General features: G+C 39.6%; 1 protein-coding gene across 4 annotated transcripts in view; it reads left to right on the top strand.

Annotated features, from left to right (window-relative positions):
• The window catches only part of RNF212B (ring finger protein 212B), a 28,917-nt gene extending 11,891 nt beyond the window's left edge, over positions 1-17,026 (top strand). For 2 of the 4 annotated variants that reach the window (XM_046655049.1, XM_046655050.1), the window contains exons 5-15: positions 5,097-5,215; positions 5,862-5,922; positions 6,620-6,648; positions 7,780-7,826; positions 8,048-8,090; positions 8,523-8,583; positions 9,001-9,049; positions 13,328-13,367; positions 13,662-13,741; positions 14,421-14,482; positions 15,995-17,026. In XM_046655049.1, the coding sequence (XP_046511005.1) occupies positions 5,097-5,215; positions 5,862-5,922; positions 6,620-6,648; positions 7,780-7,826; positions 8,048-8,090; positions 8,523-8,583; positions 9,001-9,049; positions 13,328-13,367; positions 13,662-13,741; positions 14,421-14,482; positions 15,995-16,060 (657 nt within the window). In that variant the 3' untranslated portion in view covers positions 16,061-17,026. The remainder of the gene's footprint in view (positions 1-5,096; positions 5,216-5,861; positions 5,923-6,619; positions 6,649-7,779; positions 7,827-8,047; positions 8,091-8,522; positions 8,584-9,000; positions 9,050-13,327; positions 13,368-13,661; positions 13,742-14,420; positions 14,483-15,994) is intronic. The other 2 variants (XM_046655051.1, XM_046655052.1) reach the window with 2 other exon arrangements.
• The last annotated feature ends 24 nt before the right edge of the window (positions 17,027-17,050 follow it).

Below are 17,050 nucleotides of genomic sequence, written 5' to 3'. Positions count from 1 at the left end.
TTATGTCACTCTGATCACAAACTCTGTAACCCAAAACTTAATGCATGCCGGTGGGCTGCTGAGGTTCTCTCATTCAGAGTGGGTACCCCTGACATCTTAACAGTCCTCCAATTGCTTTTGATAAGGAAGAATTTTTAGGGCTCTTTTTTGCTCAAATCTATTCTCTGTGATCACCACAATAATCCATTTCAGTTACAAATCTGAACGTATAACTGCCTTTTCAAAACCCTTTGGTGGCTTCTCATCACTTAAGTTTCAGACTTCAAAGTGACACTTAGTTCCCTTAATGATCTGGTTCCTCCTTACCTCTCCATTCTCATCTATAAGTACCACCTCACATCTCATGTACCAACATAAGGTTACTTGTTACCTAATCTATAACATAGATTTAGTTCTTTGCAGTTCTTTTATACACCGTATAGTTTCGTACCTCTGTGCCTGGAACGCCTGACTTCCATACTCTGAAGACTGAATAGTTACCTCTTAATCATTATTTCTATACTTTATGCATACTTCTTCTGTTCTACTTATCACCTTGTATTTTATTTATTGGTTCACATGTCTGAATGTCTCCTCTACTATACAGTGAAGAGCTGCTAAAGGACAAGAAGCCATACTATTTATCTTAGCATTTCCAGTTTCATGTATCCATCACCTTGCTTCACCAGTTATCAGCTCATGGCCAATCTTCCTTCATCTATATCTCCTGCCACCCCATTTAGATTATTTTGAAGCCAAACCCAGATAGTATGTCATTTCAATCTGTAAATATTTCAGAGTATATCTCTAAAAGATGGGTACTCTCTTCTTAAATCCATGTTATGCTAAAATAATAATTCCCTAATATTATCAAATAATCAGTTAGCATTCACATTTCCCCAGTTGTCTCATAATTATTTTAAAACTGTATTTGAGATGGGTTTCAGTAGGGTCTATATAGTTCAGTTGATTGTTATGTCTCTTAAATTTCTTTTAAACTATAAATTTCCTCTCATTTCTTTTTCTTATTATTGTTGAAGAAAATGGTCTTTTGTCCTAGAGAGTTGTTCACAGTGTGGCTTTTGTTCATTGTATCCCCATGGTATCATTTAGTATGCTCATCTGTGCTCTATATTTCCTCTAGGTTACTAGTTAGATTTAGGCTTAATCAGAATCATTTGATTGGGAGGTGGGAGGCAAGACTACTTTATAGCAGCATTGTGTTCCACCAAGAGTTACGTAATGGTCTTCTGTCTCTTGTTTTGTGTGATGGTAGCCGTTGATGAACTTTACATAGATCTGTTAATTCTCTAGGAGTTACAAAATGTTCATATTTTAGTTCTGTCATTCCTTTCTCATTTATTTTAGCTGGACTACTTCTGTAAAGAGAAATTTCTTTTCTCAACTATACGATTATCTTGAGATATAATTCAAACATACTAAGACCTTTAGATATTATGGAACAAGGGAGTCAGTTTCACAAAAGATAGATAAGGCAAACTAATCAGTTTTGAGTGCCAAAGGGAGATAGTGAACTTTTAAAGTAAAAATGAACCTTTAAAGTAAATTTCTAAGACTTAGCAACTCCTTTACAAATGTTCAAAGCATTAAAATTGCACGGGAATATAAATCTTCAACTGAAAAAACTCTGACATTTAAAAATAAGAATCAGGAAAGCCATTCATTAGTACAAAAGAAACAATCCATCAAGCTAGTGTTCATTTCCAAAGTATGTATTACTTTTATAAACAAAACCCTTTTTAAAAAATAAAGCAGTAAAATGCACACCCCACGCTGGACCTAAATATCTTAAGTCTTGTCCTAATAAACTACTGAGCTCCCCCTTTGCTTCCATTACGGTGCCTCTCTCAGGATCTTTCAGTGGTTTCTCCATTGCTTTCTCCAGCCTCTTGCCGTTAACTAGACTAATTCAGAACTGGAGTTTTAAAAGCTCTTCAGTAAATAAAATAAAAATTATGTTCCATGTTTCAATTCCAAAATGACTGAGAATCCAGAGCATGAAGATCATAATACCTTTACCCGGTCCTAGTATAGGAAAGGAATGTAGGAAAGGAATCTAGGTCTAGAAGCAGCTATTTTCATATATTGTTCCAATAAAATAAATAACACTTGGTGTTATCCGGAAAGTGTTTAGTGTTAGCAACAGAACTACTTTTATTATTATCTGCTCTGTGTGATTATATTAACAAAATAATCCCAATTTTTTAAAAAAGAGCAAAATTTGTCCTTCTTTAGAAAAAGAAAGAAGCCCACCTTTTTATAAGGTTGAAGGATATAAATGAGAGAGAATAATGAGTTTTTGAGATTTGTTACTAAGTTAGGATTTAAAATCTTCTTTGGTGGATGTATTTGAAATAGGCTAAATGTTGGTACTCTAGCATTGGACAAAACCACTTGTTCCTCTCCTCCAACACTTTGTGCCAGTGGTTATTTTTTGGGTTGGTTTTTCTTCTTCTTGGGATGGTCAGGTCTGAGATTTGGGTTTGAGTTTTTTGGAGTCAGTAGGCAAAGTAGGCCTGTTTAGGCAAAAGGCCTTCCAGTACTCCAGTCTGGCGCCCTGGAGTTCCACAGTGGGGTCTGTTCCGTGCATATGTGACCCTTGGTGGTCTCAAAGGGAGAACTACTCTAGGGCGGAATTTGGGTTTTCTTGGCTCTAGCCTGATACTAACTTAATTTTACCACAGACTGATCCCAAGAGTAGGTTAGGATGTTTGGGATACTGTTTCTTGGCTATATATTATATCTATCTATAATATCTATTGCTCCCCAATCCCCGCACCATTTTAGGTAACTCTCAGGATTCTGAGTGATTTTTTTTTCTGTTTCTGCACTGTTCAAATTTCCTAAAATGAACATGTTTTGTTTTTATTGAAAATAACTTTAAAAAAAAATAAAATAGACTACAATGAATTCTTATCCATCTAGAACTAGTTTAGTTTGCATTTGAGAAGAAAGGGAAGAGTTCAGAGATTGTATAAACTGTTAAGTACAATTCTGTAGTAAGGTGGAAAAAACAACTTGCAAATTAGATGAGAATGAAAAGTTTATGACAAAAGTACCAAGATCTAGGGAAGGACCTTAGACAAAAGGTTTATAGTCTGAATAGGGAGGAAGCAGATGAGACATAAATACTGCTGTGTATTCAAAAATAGAGCCTGACAAAGCCAAAACACTTTCTAAATATTAACTTTTGATCTGACTCAGTGATCCCATGATAGGCACATCTGTCTATCAAATGGTAAAGTAAAGCAAAAGATAAAATTATTTGTCTGTGCCCAGAAATAAAATTCAGGAATCTGTGCCTTTTTGCCCTTTATCATAGCAGCATAAACAGCTTACAGCTGTCTCTGTGTGAGTATGTTAGGGAAAGTAAATTGGTTACAGGGTTGTGTAGTAGCCAGCAATGTGGAAGCTGAGTCTAAACTAATAGTAGAGAAGTCGGATCAGAACCAATTCTAAGCTTGAAAAAGTGTTTTGGGTGTTACTCTTTTTGCTCAACATGAAAAATTATGTATATATATTTTTTAAAGATTTTATTTTTTTCCTTTTTCTCCCCAAAGCCCCCCAGTACACAGTTGTATATTCTTCATTGTGGGTCCTTCTAGTTGTGGCATGTGGGACGCCACCTCAGCGTGGTCCGACGAGCAGTGCCATGTCTGCACCCAGGATTCGAACCAACGAAACACTGGGCCGCCTGCAGCGGAGCGCGCGAACTTAACCACTTGGCCATGGGGCCAGCCCCGAAAGATTATATTTTTATCATAAATGGGTGTTGGATCTTGTCGAATGCTTTCTCTGCGTCTATTGAGATGATCATGTGGTTTTTGTTTTTCATTTTGTTGATGTAGTGTATCACGTTGATTGACTTGCGGATGTTGAACCATCCCTGTGTCCCTGGTATAAATCCCACTTGATCATGGTGTATAATCTTTTTGATGTATTGCTGTAATCGGTTTGCCAAAATTTTGTTGAGGATTTTTGCATCTATGTTCATCAGTGATATCGGCCTGTAGTTCTCCTTCTTTGTGTTGTCCTTGTCAGGTTTGGGGATCAGAGTGATGTTGGCTTCATAGAATGTGTTAGGGAGTTCTCCATCTTTCTTAATTTTCTGGAACAGTTTGAGGAGAATAGGTATTAAGTCTTCTTTGAATGTTTGGTAGAATTCTCCAGAGAAGCCGTCTGGTCCTGGACTCTTGTTTTTGGGGAGGTTTTTGATTACCGTTTCTATTTCCTTACTTGTGATTGGTCTATTCAGATTCTCCATTTCTTCCTGATTCAGTTTGGGGAGATTGTAGGAGTCTAGGAATTTGTCCATTTCTTCCAAGTTGTTCAATTTGTTGGCATATAGTTTTTCATAGTATTCTCTTATGATCTCTTGTATTTCATTGGTATCTGTTGTGATTTCTCCTCTGTCATTCCTGATTTTATTAATTTGCGCTTTCTCTCTTCTTTTCTTGGTGAGTCTGGCTAGGGGTTTGTCAATTTTGTTAATTCTTTCGAAGAACCAACTCTTTGTTTCATTGATCCTTTCTATTGTCTTTTTTGTTTCAATATCGTTTATTTCTGCTCTTATTTTTATTATTTCCCTCCTTCTACTGACTCTGGGCTTTGTTTGTTCTTCTTTTTCTAGTTCCGTTAGGTGTCGTTTGAGGTTGCTTACGTGAGCTTTTTCTTGTTTAGTGAGGTGAGCCTGTATTGCGATGAATTTCCCTCTTAGGACTGCTTTTGCTGCATCCCAAATGATTTGGTATGTCGTGTTCTCATTTTCATTTGTCTCCAGATAATATTTGATTTCTTCTTTAATTTCTTCAATGATCCATTGTTTGTTGAGAAGCGAGGATTATATTTTTAAAGGCCCATTCTACTATGTCAAAACATTCTCATTAAGAAGTTAGGAAGCCATTGTCCTGGAAATGAAAAGTTTTGGCTTTCCCCTGTGTTGAATCCTCTAGTTTTGGGGAGTCGAGAATTAGGCCAGATGCTCCAGAAGAAGATGATCAGTAATAAAGTATGACTTGATGGATTTCCCTTTGTTGCCAGAAGTAAGGCGAAATGAGCTGGGGGGGGGTGTATGTCAAAGACCTGTTTTTCCCCAGCAGGTGTGGAGTTTCCAGAAGAAACAAACAGATCTCCTTATCGCCTTTTATAAGCATAGAATTACAAAGTTAGAAGCAGCCGTGCAGGAGGCACAGCAAACTGTGACCAGCCAGGACAAGTAAGTGACAAATCAAATCACCAGAGAGCTTTTTTCCTTTCAGAGAAGCTGTAGCCCTTATTTCCTTATGATACAAAGCCTGAAAATTGCTGCATATGTGTTTATGTTTGTTTTGGGCAAATCAGGTAATAGAGTTTTTGGTCCCCTCAATCTCCATTTTATTTTTCTCTTTCTTTCCTCAAAGGGGCCCTCCTTACTTTATAGCTTTCCTCTTTGCCTTCCCCCTATCAAAAACTGCTTCTTCACTCAAGAAATTGGACATAGCCTTCTCACAGTGATAAAGATTTGAGAGAGCATTTAAAATGTTACCTCTGGGAGGGTGTGCTTTGGAAATCTTAACCTAAAAGGTGGGATTCTTGATGGAAATTTTCAGACATCAGCAGGCCAGGGGTGTAGATGGAGTGGAAATGGAATTCTATGTAGACACCTCTGAAACCATATCACCTGACTCCTTATTTCGTCCACCTGATGCTTCTCACCATGAAAATCCTGCCGTTGTCCCCCTGAATCACTAGATCTCTGACAGAAATACTTTGTATAGTGCAGGCATCTCTCCATATGCGTTAACTAGATGTTTATAATAATAAAAATAAGGTTTTTTATCCCACTGACCTGCTGGAACTGATTGTTTCCATCTTTTGCCTAGAGAGCTGTCAGTCTTAAGGAAGGAGAATGGAGAACTGAAGAAATACCTAGCCATCTTAAAGGTGAATAAAGTAGATTTCCCTTACTATTTCTCTCCTACTTTTCCCATCTATCTAGCTGACTGTATAGGATAGTGTTGCCTAACTTTTTCGCATCATGGCACGGATAACTGATAATATCTGTACAACAAGCACACTGTAGTAAATGGACCAGGCCACAGACGACCTTGGAGGGCTGAAAGGATTAATATTTAGCACACTGGTAACCCATTCTTGAACATCAGTGAGTCACAACTTACCATTTGGGAAGCTCTCTTATAGAAGAAACATCTTTTGTAACTTAAAATTTCTCTTCAAGAATCTCAGGACCCTTCCTCTCCTCAAACTCTATTTCCTAGACGTTTCTCTCTTCCTAGGAATCTTCTTTGTGTTCATATAATGTTCCTATTGATCTTACTGTTGTAACTATTCTAGCACATTGCAATCCTGTCATTTTTCTTTCTTTCCGATAGACTCTCCATATTTCCCCACATGTATCAGTCTACAGAATTCCCAATGTGTTATTGTGAGGAGGAACTAAAATTTTAATCCCCCAAAGCTAATAGTTTCCTAAGGAAATACTGTCGCTGTTTTTCCTCCTACTGGGAATCTTAGCAACCACAATGAGAGGACATTGCAGCTTAGTTATCTCACAAGTAAGATCCACTGATTAGGACCCTTGAGCTGCAGCTTCCTTCACTCCCATTTTTTTCACCTACAGGAATCTCCAAGTTGGTACCAAGGAAGCAGGTCAGTTTTATCAGGCCCCATACTAGCCCTCTTTGACAGTTTCTGTTCTTTCTTGACTCTTGGCTGTAACTCCTGAGTGGGCTCTGAGGTGGAGAAAGTGGTTGATGAATTTATCTTTCACTTCTCCAAGAAAGAGTTACTCACTGAAAAGTGCTGAAGTAAAAATCTTGAATGTAATGCTCACTCTTGACCATCCCCTTATGAAATCCTACTCCTACTTCAAAATTTGACTCACATGTCATTTCCTCTGTCAAGACTTCACACTACAATTAGTGTTCAGGTGGTGAACATGATGTAATGTATACAAATTTGAAATATGAAATCCTAAAAAAATAAAAATTAAAAAAAAAGACTTCATTAGACAGAGTTAGATGTTCTATTATTCATTTATTCAATAAATATTCATTAAGTGCCTACTGTTTATCAGGTACTATGTTAGGTTCTGAGTGTGCATCACCAGTTATTCTAATTGGTAATGTCTGTACCCTATGAATTGTTAAATATTTTTAATATCAGCCCTGTATTGATGGATTAAAAAGACATGGCCTCTGCACTCAAAGAAGTTACAGTCTAGTGTCATTTGATACTTCGGTACTTCTGATATACCTATTATAACACCTAAACATTGCTTTATTTTTCTTATTTGTCTCTCCCACTAGCCTGTGAGCCTCTCAAAAATAGGACCCATATTCCAGTTATCTTTGTAATGTCAGGATCTAGGATGTACAAGCACTAAATAAATGCTTGTTGGATAGATGGATGAGGGGATGGAGGGAGTGAGGGAATGGTGGATGTGTGAATGGATGGACAGATGGATAGACAGATGTAAAGTTGAGACTATTTGGTAATGCACTGAGGGAAGGAAGAAAGGAGGACTTGGAAACTTCTCCTATTGCAAGGAATAGAGAAGTGGAGAAGTTTTCACTTAGGGAGCTGGAGAACCAAGGAGTCTCATGTGGAATCTTTCCCTCCATATTTTGGGGTGACACCTATACTACATGATAGTAAGCAATTTGTGCTCAGAGAGGAAACTATTGTTTCTAAAAACAATGATCTGATTTATCCTCTAAGGTGGCACTTAACTTCTGCTTATAGATATTAGAACTACCTCTTTTCTTTTTTCCCTTGCAGATCAACTACACCCCGACCAGTGGGTATTACTTCCCCGTCACAGTCAGGTAAAGAACATTTTTTGCCCAAATATCTGTGTGAGATGAATAAATATCCTTTTCCCATATGGAAAATGGTTTCCTCTCAGAGACTATAATGTGATTTTCCTACTCTTACGTATGATATGAAAAGATCATATAATCAGATACCCACTTGCAACAGATTGGCTTGGCAAGGCAGACCACACCATTGGTGGTCACTTTCCATTCTGCACTCTCTTCTTTTTCAGTTACTCCACGACCCAGTTCTCAGCAGAGCAGCCAAGTGGTCAGGTGAGTTGAGAGCCTACACAGCAACATTAAAACTGTTGGCAAAAGTTGGAAGATGAAAGGGGCCAGCCTGGTGGTGCAGTTGTTAAGTTCGCATGTTCTGCTTTGGTGGCCCGGGGTTCACTGGTTCGGATCCTGGGTGCGGACCTAGGCACTGCTTGTCAAGCCATGCTGTGGTAGACGTCCCACATATAAAGTAGAGGAAGATGAGCATGGATGTTAGCTCAGGGCCAGTCTTCCTCAGCAAAAAGAGGAGGATTGGTGGCAGATGTTAGCTCAGGGCTGATCTTTCTCAAAAAAAAAAAAAGCTAGAAGGTGAAAGAAATCTTGGTGTGGCTGAGATAGGGACTGAGGAGACTTTAGATCTATGTAGGTCTATGTAAAAGTTTAACATCAGGTTGGTTTGTTTGTTTCCTTTTGTCTCACCTTATACAGCCGGTCCTCCTCAGTGGAGTCTATCCCTTACAGAGTGGCTGGCTTTGGTAGCTTGGGACAGGTAAGTCATATTTACCTTCTCTTTCCAGATTGAGATTTCCAATGCTAAATGAAAGCATTTTAAACTTACATTTTTAAAACTTACATTATTTAAACTTACAAGAATATTAAACTTACATTGGTTTTGGCATAAATTATCTGATGCCTTTCTTGGACTCTCTTTTCTGTTGGCAGTGCAGACCTGATGTTAGAAGCTGACACTGAGGATGAATGGGGTGAAAATGGTGAAAGTGTTCAAGGACTAAATTAACAGTGTCCCTCATGTTTATTTTGGAAGTAATAAAGTGTGGATCCTTCTTGGATCACTCTGGGAGAACACAGTATGCTTCAATGTGTAGATATAGAGAAATAATAAGGAATATGTAAGCCAGAAAATCAGTATATATTTACTAATTGATGTTTATTATTTGTCCATCAGGGAGCCAGAGGCCTGCAGGGAAGGAGCACTCCCAGAGACTCTTTTACTGGTGAGAGGGGAAAAAAGGTGTCAGAGGGGCTGGCCCAGTAATGGTTAACTGTGGCATGCTCCACTTCAGGGGCCTATGTTCGTTCACAGGTTTGGATCCTGGGCTTACACCACTCATCAGTCATGGTGTGGTGGTGACCCACATACAAAATAGAGGAAGATTGGCAAAGATGTTAGCTCAGGGCAAACGTTCCCCAGAAAAAAAAAAAAAAAAAAAAAAAAAAGTCAAGAACCAACATATTCTGTGCAGATATGAGATTTCTGCTTTTCTGTACGTAATATACACATCACTTGATGGGGATATGTTCTGAGAAATGCGTTATTAGGTGATTTCATCGTTATGTGAACATCATAAAATGGAATGGCCTACCACACACCTAGGCTATATGGTACTAATCTTATGAGAGCACCATCCTATATGCAGTCAGTTGTTGACCAAAACGTCATTATGTGTTGCATGACTGTAATGCCATTTTACTTTGTTTGTTACCACACAGTGATTCCAGGTATCCAGACATATGTTACTACTTTTCAAATAATGATATTTCTGTTCTCAAACTGATAAGGGGAAAATAAAAAGTCGAGCAATAGAAAGTCACTGAAAGCCTCTGGTCAGGAGAGGGAGGATAACTTTTGAGTAAAATAATTGACTTGGATTTTTTAAATTGCCACAAGGTGGCAGTAGAAGTTAGGCTTAAAAGGAAGCTTAACTAGATGCTGTAATTATGTTAGCCTGAAGGGTATATGTGGCTTCTTCACTGTGTATTAAACATAAAAATATTCCAGAAAAGAAATATTTTGGTTCCACCCACTTAAGTTCTTGTTTCTTTCTTCTTATGAGACTGATGCGCTGCCTACTGCACTGAGAAGGCAGTCTTGTTTCTTTTCAGAACTGTTACTGTTTTCTAGAACATTTGTCATTCCACAGAGAAGACTTACCAGAGAGGATTTTTCTTTCTTTCACAAGAGGCATTCTTTTTAATTTTTTTATTGAGGTCACATTGGTTTATACTATTATATAAATTTCAAGTTGGGGGGCCAGCCTGGTGGCATAGTGGTTAAGTTCGCTCACTCTGCTTTGGTGGCCAGGAGTTTGTGGGTTTGGATCCTGGGCGCAGACCTACACATGGCTCATCAAGCCATGCTGTGGCGGCATCCCACATACAAAATAGAGGAAGACTGGCACAGATGTTAGCTCAGGGCCAATCTTCCTCACCTCCCCCCGCCCCAAAAAAATTCAAGTGTACATTATATTTCAACTTCTGTATAGACTACTTCGTGTTCACTCCCAAAAGTCTAGCTGCTGTTTGTCACCATAAAAATGTGCCCCTTTACGCTTTTCACCCTCCTGTCCTTCACTTCTGGTAACCACCAATCTGTTCTCTGTATCTCTGTGTGTGTTTGTTGTTGTTATCTTCCACATATGAGTGAAAATGTAATGGTATTTGGCTTTCTCCATCTGACTTATTTCGCTTAGCATAATACCCTCGAGGTCCATCTATGTTGTTGCAAATGGCAAGATTTCATCTTTTTTATGACTGAGTAGTAGTCCATTATATATATATACCACATTTTGTTTATCAATTCATCTGTGGATGAGCACTTAGATTGTTTCCAAGTCTTGGCTATTGTAAATAATGCTACAATAAACATAGGGGTGCATATATCTCTTCAAATTTATGTTTTTGTTTTCTTTGGATAAATACCCAGAAGTAGAATAGCCGTATCATATGGTATTTCTGTTTTTAATTTTTTGAGGAATCTCCATACTGTTTTCCACAGTGGCTGTACTAGTTTGCATTCCCACCAGCAGTATAGGAAGGTTCCCTTTTCTCCATATCCTCTCCAACATTTGTTATTTCTTTTCTTTTCTTTTTTTTTTTTTGAGGAAGATTAGCCCTAAGCTAACTGCTGCCAATCCTCCTCTTTTTGCTGAGGAAGCCTGGCCCTGAGCTAACATCCATGCCCATCTTCCTCTACTTTATGTGTGGGATGCCTACCACAGCATGGCTAGCCAAGTGGTTCCATGTCCGCACCCAAGATCCAAACCGGCGAACCCCAGGCCGCCAAAGCAGAACATGCGCACTTAACCGCTGTGCCACCAGGCCAGCCCTATTTGGTTCTTTTTAATATAATTTTCTTTATTAGTATTCTCTATTTGTTGAGACTCCATTTTCGTGCTGTCCTTTAGTGCTTTAGACATGGTTTCCTTTAGTTTTCGGAACATACTTAAAACAGCTGACTTAGAGTCTTAATCTAGAAAGTCCAATGTCTGGGTGTCCTCAAAGACAGTTTCTATTGATTGCTTTTTTCCTTTATCAATCATACTTCCTTGTTTCTTTGCATGCCTTGTAATTTTTTGTTGAAAACTGAACATTTAAAATAATATAATGTGGCAACTCTAGGAATCAGATTCTTCCCCCTCCCCAGGGCTTGTTGTTGTTGCTGTTTGTTGTTGTTTGACTTTTTTTTTAAAGTTTTTTTGTCTGGATAGTAGGTAAGTTGGGTTTTTTTTTGAGGAAGATTAACCCCAAGCTAACATCTGCTGCCAATCCTCCTCTTTTTGCTGAGGAAGACTGGTCCTGAGCTAACATCCGTGCCCATCTTCCTCCACTTTATATGTGGGACGCCTACCACAGCATGGCTTGACAAGCGGTGCGTAAGTCCACACCCAGGATCCAAACCAGCCAACCCTGGGCGGCCGAAGCAGAATGTGTGAACTTAACCACTATGCCACCAGGCCGGCCCTTGTTATTTGACTTTTTTAAACTAATTTTTTTTTTTTAAAGATTTGCACCTGGGCTAACAACTGTTGCCAATCTTTTTTTTTCCCTGCTTTTACCTCCCCAAACCACCCGCCCCCCCCCACCCCCACCCCCGTAAACAGTTGTATGTCTTAGTTGCAAGTCCTTCCAGCTGTGGGATGTGGGATGCCGCCTCAACGTGGCCTAATGAGCGGTGCCATGTCCGCGCGCCAGGATCCGAACCCTGGGCCGCCGCAGCGGAGCACGCGAACTTAACCACTCGGCCACAGAGCCGGCCCCTAAACTAATTTTGTAAAATCCATATTCTTTGTCATGTGTGGCCACTGAAGTCTCTGTTCAGTTAGCTTAGTGGTCAGCTAGTGATTGGACAAAGATTTCCTTAAACATCTGGAGCCAGTGAGTCTCTCAGTCTTTGCTCAGGGACTGTGTGTGTGTGAGGCTGCACTTTCAACAGTCCTCCAGGCAGTTGACAGCTGTGTCTTAGCCTTCACTTCTTGCTTGTATGTTCTCAAGGTAAGCACCAGATGAGAGCTTAGGGCCTTTTCAGTTTTTTCCTGAGTGTGCACACAGTCCTGTGCATACACTTGCCCTAGATTTCCAAAAATGTGTGTTGCTTTCCAAAGTCCCCACGGACAACTCATTCCCCAGCTTTTCCTTTTATACTTTTTGGTTAGTCTGTTGTTTGCCCTATTGATATTCACCTCCTCAGGCATCCTAAACAGGTGTCTCTTATTGTTTGCCACCAACACTTCTGGGGAAAAGGCATTTCACACTTGGTGAACTCTAAGCTCCAAGTCCTGGTGAGTTTGGGCTCCAAGTCAGGTCAAACAGAGGCAGCCTTGCAAGTGGAGTCTCCAGTGAACCACTTGACAGGTCAGTGATGACAGTTCTCTGGGAATGCGGCTTTGAAAGAGCTCCAACCCTGTTCCATCCCCTGTAGTGACTGCCAGGTTGCTTTTCAAGGCTGCCATGGAGCTGAAGGAGAAATGGGAATAGGGCAAGTTAAAATGCCACAAAGCTCACTGTTCTTACCCACATTCAGCTATTTTTCTGGAATAAACATTCCTCAGATTGCTGCAAGCTCTTTGTTAATTTCCAGAGTTCTGAAAAAGTTGATTCTGACAATTTCCTCATTCCTTTTAGAGAGAGAATTTTTGGAGGTGCTTACTCCACCATTTTTGCTGATGTCACTCCTAGCCAATTTAATAACCCTTTGCCTTTAGTCATGCTTTCTGGTAATCTCCATCTTAGAGGCAAAATCAAGGCACGGATACATTAGGGCACGTCAAGGCTGGGATGGATCCTGGCCCCCAAACTCATGAAAGGAAGAGGAAAGCTCCTGTATGAGACACTGCTAGGTGATTTGTGAGCTTTTCACTTGCCATTAGCCCCTAAACCTAACATATATTACTGAAAACCTTTGATCCCCACTTCCTTTGCCCTGACCTCCAGTATACCTGAATCTCTTCTCTAGTTCATGGATTATCTCACAAACTCATTTTTATGTTTTCCAGAAACCCCTTCACCAGCTTCCACTCACAGCCTATCTTACAGGTGAGTACCTCTGTGCTTCCTTTCACTTGGGATCTGTTCACACTCACACTCAGCCAGCAGCCCTGGGGTTACTGCTCCACTGGCCTGTACCACTGAGGTTTATAATCTACCTTGTAAACAAAAGAGAAGGTTGAATAGGACTGTCTAATATATATCCGAACTACGTAATTTTATTCTCTGCTGCAAGCAGGGGATTTATTCTTTTCTGGACTAGATGTATAGGCTCTTCCTTTACATATGCTTTTCACCTTTGCCCTTCCTTTTCTCTGCTGATGCTTTTATTTCCCTTCTTAGACCTTCATCTGCCTCCTCTGGACAAGGGATCTTTTCTTTCAGACCATCCCTAAATGGAGTCCTCACCCCCAACAGTTCGGGTAAGTTACATAACATTCCCAAAGGAGTGGAACTTAAACTATTGACATACATATTAAAATGAAGATTTTCAGGGTGAAAAGAAGTTGGGATTTGCGCCCCCTACCCCCAAGAGCATCGTTTCCAGTGTGATTCTTCAAGAGTTATCCCATTTCCTTCACAGTGAAGGGGGCTTTGGATTTTGCCTAAATAGCACTCATCGTGTCACTGGTCTAGTCATGCTATTTAGCCAGAAGGTCACCTGAAGAATTAAAAATTAAACTGGCTTTTTTTTTTCTTTTGAGATTCCTATGTTTGAACATTGCTGGGAGCTCAGTTCTGAATGAGAATGATAAAACCAGTATCCTTTTTTCTCTCCATCTTGTTAATTAACAAAAAGTGCCTCTGTTACCAGTCTTCCTGATAAGGGGCTGTCATCTTCCATAGCTCACCAAAATCTTTATATTACCTCTACATCTTTCTACTCATAGTTAAACTCAAATCTCAGACCTCTCTGTCAGCATCCTATCCTCAGAGGAAAAGAATGAACTTTATAACCCACCTCTTAAATTATTTAGCTGTCTTTTCCCTTTGGAGTAGCATACTGCAGATTGAGAACTACTCATTTACCCCCATCCATAAGTAACCCTGCCAAAGAACTGCCCAAGGAAGTTATCTTTCACCATCCACTCTATCCTTCAGGTCAGAGGGAGAGGAGAACCACACCAGAGAGCCTTCCTGGTTTCCAGCTACCAGTCCTGCAGGTGAGCCCTGGCTAGTCTAAGTTGTCTGTGCATGAAAAGCTCCCAGGTTGGGCCTGTGCACTAAATGCCTCCTGTTAAGGTTAGAATGTAACCAATGGAGAATAACATAGGTTTCAAGAATGGTAACCGTATGCTCACAGTTTTCCAGAATGGTCTCAGTTCCAAAGATTCTGTCCTGTCAGATTAGCTTCCTGGTTTGGGGTTTAAAAATTAGGTCACACAGTAGTGAAAGGCTTTAAACTGAGAGGTCTTGGCCATCGTGAACTAAGTTTGTGGACACAACTGACATTCCCAGAAGTTCCACAAAGTAAGTATTTTCACTGGAATATATCTTTAGGGTAGAGGTACTGCTTGAACTAGGAAAAACCATGTTTGCTTCTCCAGAGATAGCTAGAATAATATTTTGTAAATTTATGGGACTATGATTCTGATGCAGGCAACAAGAGGAAAAGGGCATGGGAGTGAGGAGAGAGGTTTGTAAGAAGCTCTATTAAATGAAATGTCCGGTCTTGCCTTTTAAGTTAACTTTTGTGGCTTGGGTTTTGAGAATCTTCAGGCCCTTTTCCATGCCAAGCTCTTGGTGACCCCAGGGACATACTAAAGTACCCAAATATTTTGCTTTCATATTCCAAAATGCCCTTTATTTTCATCAGCAAGAAATTAGGGTCTAAGTCCTAAGAGGCAACACTAGGGAAATAAATCCTCCTCTCAGATCCTCACCGATGGAGGGATTAACCTACAGAGGAGAAAAGACTTATGAGACATATAAACCATCTACAAGCACGTGGCCCCTAATTGGATCTTGATTGAAACAAACTATAGAAACCATTTATAAGAAAGTTGAGGAAAATTGAATACCTATTGTACACTTGATACTAAGGAACTGTTAATAGTTTTTTTGTAGGCATGATGCTATTGTGGTTATGTTTTTTTTAAATAGTCTATCTTTTGGAGATACTAAAATACTAATGGATAGGAAGCTAAATAGTTGTCTGGGTGTTGCTTTAGTATAGTCTAGTGGACAGGGGCAGTGAGAGAGTAGAAAGAAAAATTGGCTGAGTTATTTGTTGAAGTTGGGTGATGGGGACATGTGAGTTCATTATAATACTCTGCTTTTGTATTTTTTCAAAATTACCATAATTAAGTTTAAAAAAAGAGTTATTAAAGAAAGTGCCACCTTCCCAGAGGCATCAGAATGCTGTCTCTCTGGTAATCATCTCTGGGCATGGTAGTCATACATTCCAGGTCTTCCAAAGTAGTGTTTCAAATATTCTGCCACCTTATCACCATAAAACACTGAAATGTTCCCGAGTTTCCTAAGTAGCAACAAAGCCTTTGTCATGCTAGGCCTATTAAATCTGTTTGGAAACGTTACCATGCAATGGAGAAAACTATGGGGAAGCAACAGCAGTGGTTTACTGTCCCAATAAACTTCACATAATGGCTGGACAGGGCCTTACTTACCCTTTTTGTTGTAAATACCCATATCTGCCTTCCTGTCCTCTGCTGCAGACTCTCTACCAACAGAGGCAGATGGCATTAGCCAGGGGGAGAGAAGCATGGACCACTTCCAGATAGACCGTCTTCAAGGTCTGATCTATACATACTGCTGAACGACAGATTGTAGCATCCAATACCCATTAGGCATGATGGCCTTGGAAAATGTACCCCTGCCTTGTTTCTTGGTTTCACTCTGTACCTTATCTTTCTCGATCTTTACCATATACACCCTGTATTACCTCCTAGGAAAGTAGTCAGGTCTTATATAAGGCTTGTGCTTCAGGAAGATGTTTCTATTTCTCTTGCAAGACATATGTAGCTCCTTCATTTCCTATAACTTGAAACAAAGGTTGTAAAAACAATTCTTGGCATCACTGGGTATGGGGGTAATATACTCATTACCTGTGTTTTATTTCTGGCTTTCATTTTTGGATATGTATTCTCCCATTGCCAATGTTAACAAGCAACAACTCTGTTCCTTGTCCTAATTTATTATACTTTTTCTGTTTGCCTGTTGTTTCCTCTGCCTAGTTACTATTAAATGTGTTGATTTTCCTTTCTGATAACAGTTGCAGACAGACTTTAAGCTCACTAAAGTACATACATAATAAAATAAAGAGGATGCCCTTTCATTGGTATTGGAACTCTGTTGGTATTACAAGCTGTAGAATGGTGGAATGGGCAAAGAACACTACCACTGAGATCAAACACTTACTCTTCTTTGGGTACTAAGAAGTAGAAATGAGGAATTAAATGAGTGGGCCACTGGCAGGCAGGCCTTAATAAAAAAATATTGGAAAAATGTAAACACAGCCAACATCTGCCAGAAATAAATTAGGTCTTGGGAATGACCCTGAAGCTGAACTAGGATCCCACTAGAAACTGGGATCCCTATTCTGAACTGTGAATTTATTTTTAAAGGCATTGCTGGACACCTCCTCTTCTGAGCAAGAGCCCGTGCTGTAGCAGGTGCAGGAAAGAATCTGCCTAGTGATACTGCTCTACTGCCCTTTAAAGCTTTTGTTCTTTTAATATACCTCAATATATCCTGCTGCTTCAAAAGATAAA

Source organism: Equus quagga, chromosome 2 (genome assembly GCF_021613505.1).
Source record: "Equus quagga isolate Etosha38 chromosome 2, UCLA_HA_Equagga_1.0, whole genome shotgun sequence".
NCBI classification, from domain to species: Eukaryota; Metazoa; Chordata; class Mammalia; order Perissodactyla; family Equidae; genus Equus; species Equus quagga.
This window is presented reverse-complemented; position numbering and strand designations above follow the sequence as displayed.